This window comes from Empidonax traillii, unplaced genomic scaffold (assembly GCF_003031625.1).
Source record: "Empidonax traillii isolate 1590-97213 ecotype Southwest subspecies unplaced genomic scaffold, ASM303162v1 scaffold1602:size438507, whole genome shotgun sequence".
NCBI classification, from domain to species: domain Eukaryota; kingdom Metazoa; phylum Chordata; class Aves; order Passeriformes; family Tyrannidae; genus Empidonax; species Empidonax traillii.
Genome location: NW_020956795.1, coordinates 435,881 through 438,566, shown reverse-complemented (window position 1 = coordinate 438,566; position 2,686 = coordinate 435,881). Strand labels below are relative to the sequence as shown.

At 71.7% G+C, this 2,686-nt stretch overlaps 1 protein-coding gene across 3 annotated transcripts in view; it reads left to right on the top strand.

Moving 5' to 3' along the window:
• The first annotated feature begins 1,131 nt into the window (after positions 1-1,131).
• Positions 1,132-2,686, top strand: part of NFIC (nuclear factor I C) — a 40,655-nt gene continuing 39,100 nt past the window's right edge. The window contains exon 1 of one of the 3 annotated variants that reach the window (XM_027908032.1): positions 1,132-1,421. In XM_027908032.1, coding sequence (XP_027763833.1) covers positions 1,419-1,421 — 3 coding nt within the window. In that variant the 5' untranslated portion in view covers positions 1,132-1,418. The remainder of the gene's footprint in view (positions 1,422-2,686) is intronic. The other 2 variants (XM_027908034.1, XM_027908033.1) reach the window with 2 other exon arrangements.

The window sequence follows — 2,686 nt, the reverse complement described above, 5'->3', positions numbered from 1 at the left end:
GGGTGACCACAGCGTGTCCGCACCCGGGGAGGGGGCAGTGGGGTGTCTGCACCCACGGGTGGGGGCGGAGGGTGACCACGAGGGTGTCTGCACTCGGGGTGACACGGGGTGTCTGTTCCTGGGGTGGTGGGAGGGGGAGGCCATCGGGGTGTCTGCACCCGGGGGATGGGTAGCGGGGGGTGACCAGGGTGGGCGTCTACACCACAGGGCTGGTGGGTGGCGGGGGGATGTGCGCGGGACGCGGGGGTGTCCGCGGGCCGGGGATGGGGGCGAGCAGAGCGGGGCAGGGGCCGTGCGGGGCCGGGGCCGCCCGGGGGATGCCCGGGCTTGGGGCGGGCAGCCAGGGCTGAGCGGGGCCGGGGGTGCCCGGGGGATGCCCGGGGCGGGGGCGGGCGGTGGGCCCGGCGCTGCCCGCGGCTCCTCCCCGCGCTGCGGTAGCTCCGCACCGGGGCCGCGCCCCCCCCATCACCGCGCCCCCCCCTCCCCGCGCCGGGCAAGGCCGGGGGGGCGGCCCCGCAGGCAGCCGGCCCCGGGGGGGCCGCGCCGCAGCCCCCGCCACCTACCCGCAACCATCCGGGGGCCGCCGTCGCGCTGCCGGGCGAGCGGGGCCGGAGCCTTCCTCCTCCTCCTCCTCCTCCTCCTCCTCCCTCCCCGCCCCCGCACCGGGAGCGTCCCCGCCGCAGCGCCGCCGGTGCCCCGGGCGAGGGGAGGAGGCAGAGGAGGAGGAGGAGGCGGGGGCGGCGGCGATGGGGCCGGGGCGCTGCGGGCTGCGAGGAGGAGCCGTGCCCGGCCGGAGTGGGGCTGCGCCGGGGGGGCGCGGGGGGGATGCCCGCGCTGCTCTGCCGTAGGCGCCGCCCGCCCGCCCCGCTCACGGGCTTTATTTTTATTTAATTTTTTTTTTTTTTTAATTTTTAGAAAACAGATTTTTTTTTTTTCTCTTTCCTCTTGCCTCCCAAAAATACCCATCGCACCTCCGCCACCCCCCCTCAGCTCCCCCCGCCCCAGCCCCGCCACCCCCGCAGCGCATGAGGCCGGGCCGGGCGCGGGCCCCGCGCTCCCGCCGCCCGTCCCCGCCGCCCCGCGCCCCCCGCCCCGCAGCCCGGCCCCCCGCCCGCAGCATGGCCCCCGGCAGCGCGACGGAGCCGGAGCGAGGGTGACCGCCCGCGGGGGACACTGTGCCGCTGGCCTCGGGGAGGGCTTTTATTATTATTATTATTGTTGTTGTTATTATTATTATTACTGGGTTTTTAAATTTTTTAATTCTTTCGCGGGGCAGCGCTGTTTTTTTGGTTTTTTTTTTCCTCCTCCTTCGGCGCGGTGGAAAACACACGTTTTAGACCAAAACCCCAAACCAGCCCATCCATCCTCTTTTGCTTTGCGCTTCGCAGCAACTTGGAGCCCGTTAATTGCACTTGGCGATGGTAGGTCCCATGACACTTTCGTTTTCTCTTCTACTTCCCCCCTCTCTCCCCCCCCGCCCCTCCAACCCCCCTCCCCGTGTGCGTGTGTTTGCGGGTGCCCCCACGAGCAAAAGTTGCTGCCGGGGAGGGGGCGGCGGGGCGAGTTTAATAGGGTGGCGGGGCGGGGGGGGCGCGGGGCGGCGGGGGCGGGCGGGGGGAGCTGCCGCCGTCTCTCCTCCCCCGGCCCACCCGCCCCGCGGTACCGGGGGGGCGGAGGCGGCGGCGGGAGCCGCCCGGCGGGGAGGTCGCGGCGCGGGGGGAGCGTCCGCAGCCCGCGGAGGGCTGGATGGAGCTGAAAATGGCCGCTAAAAAAAGGGGCGGAGAGGCCGCCAGCCGCACCGACTTGAACTTGGAAGTGACGCCCGGGAGGGTCGCGCTCAAGTCCGCGCTGCGCGGGGCCGCCCTGCCCGCACCGCGGAGGGAGGGGGGTGGGGGGAATCACCATCCTCGATGTGAGAATAAAAACATCCCCCCCACCCCCCCTCCGGCCCCGCCGTGCGCGGGGCTTCTCCCGCTTCTCCTCCTGCCAGGCCACGGGGGGAGCGCGGCGGCGCGGCCCGAGCCGCCCCGGGAGGATGCGGGAGGATGCGGGATGCGCGCCCAAGTTTGCGCGGAGCCGCCGCATCCCGCGGGAACGGGGATGCCCGTGCGGGGGGGAGTGCGGGGGGTTGAACCCCAACCCCGGGCGAGGATCCGGCCGCGAGGGCCGCCAGAAGTTGAGAGTGAAAATCAGTTGTGCGGGGAGAGACGCTGCGGGGACTTGGCACCGCAGACAGAAAAAAAAAAAAAAAAAGGAAAAAAAAAAAGCGGTTTTCGTCTTTTTGGGGAGCGAGGCAGCGCTGGAGCCGCGGCCCCGCGCCGGGAGCGGCCGCGCTGCGGGTCGGGTCCCTGCAGGGAGCGGTGTCCCCCGGTGCGGGAGGGACGCGGGGTGCAGCCCCCCCCGACCCGGGAGGTGCCCGGGGATCCCCTTTTGTGTTCCGCCCGTGGCGCTCCCCGCGCGCTCTCTAATTAGCGTCATTAGCGCCCGCGGATCGGCCGGGGCCGGGGGGGTGCGGAGCGAGAACTTGCGGTTCGGAGTTTGCCGGGCGCAGGCTCCGCTTTTTTAATCTCCTTCTCTCTTTGTGCGGGGGGGGTTGCGGGGCTGCCCGGGGCGAAGAGGGGGCGGGGGGCTGCCCGTGGTGCTCCCCCCTCACCCCCCCCGTGATGCTGCCGGTCGTTAAATAACG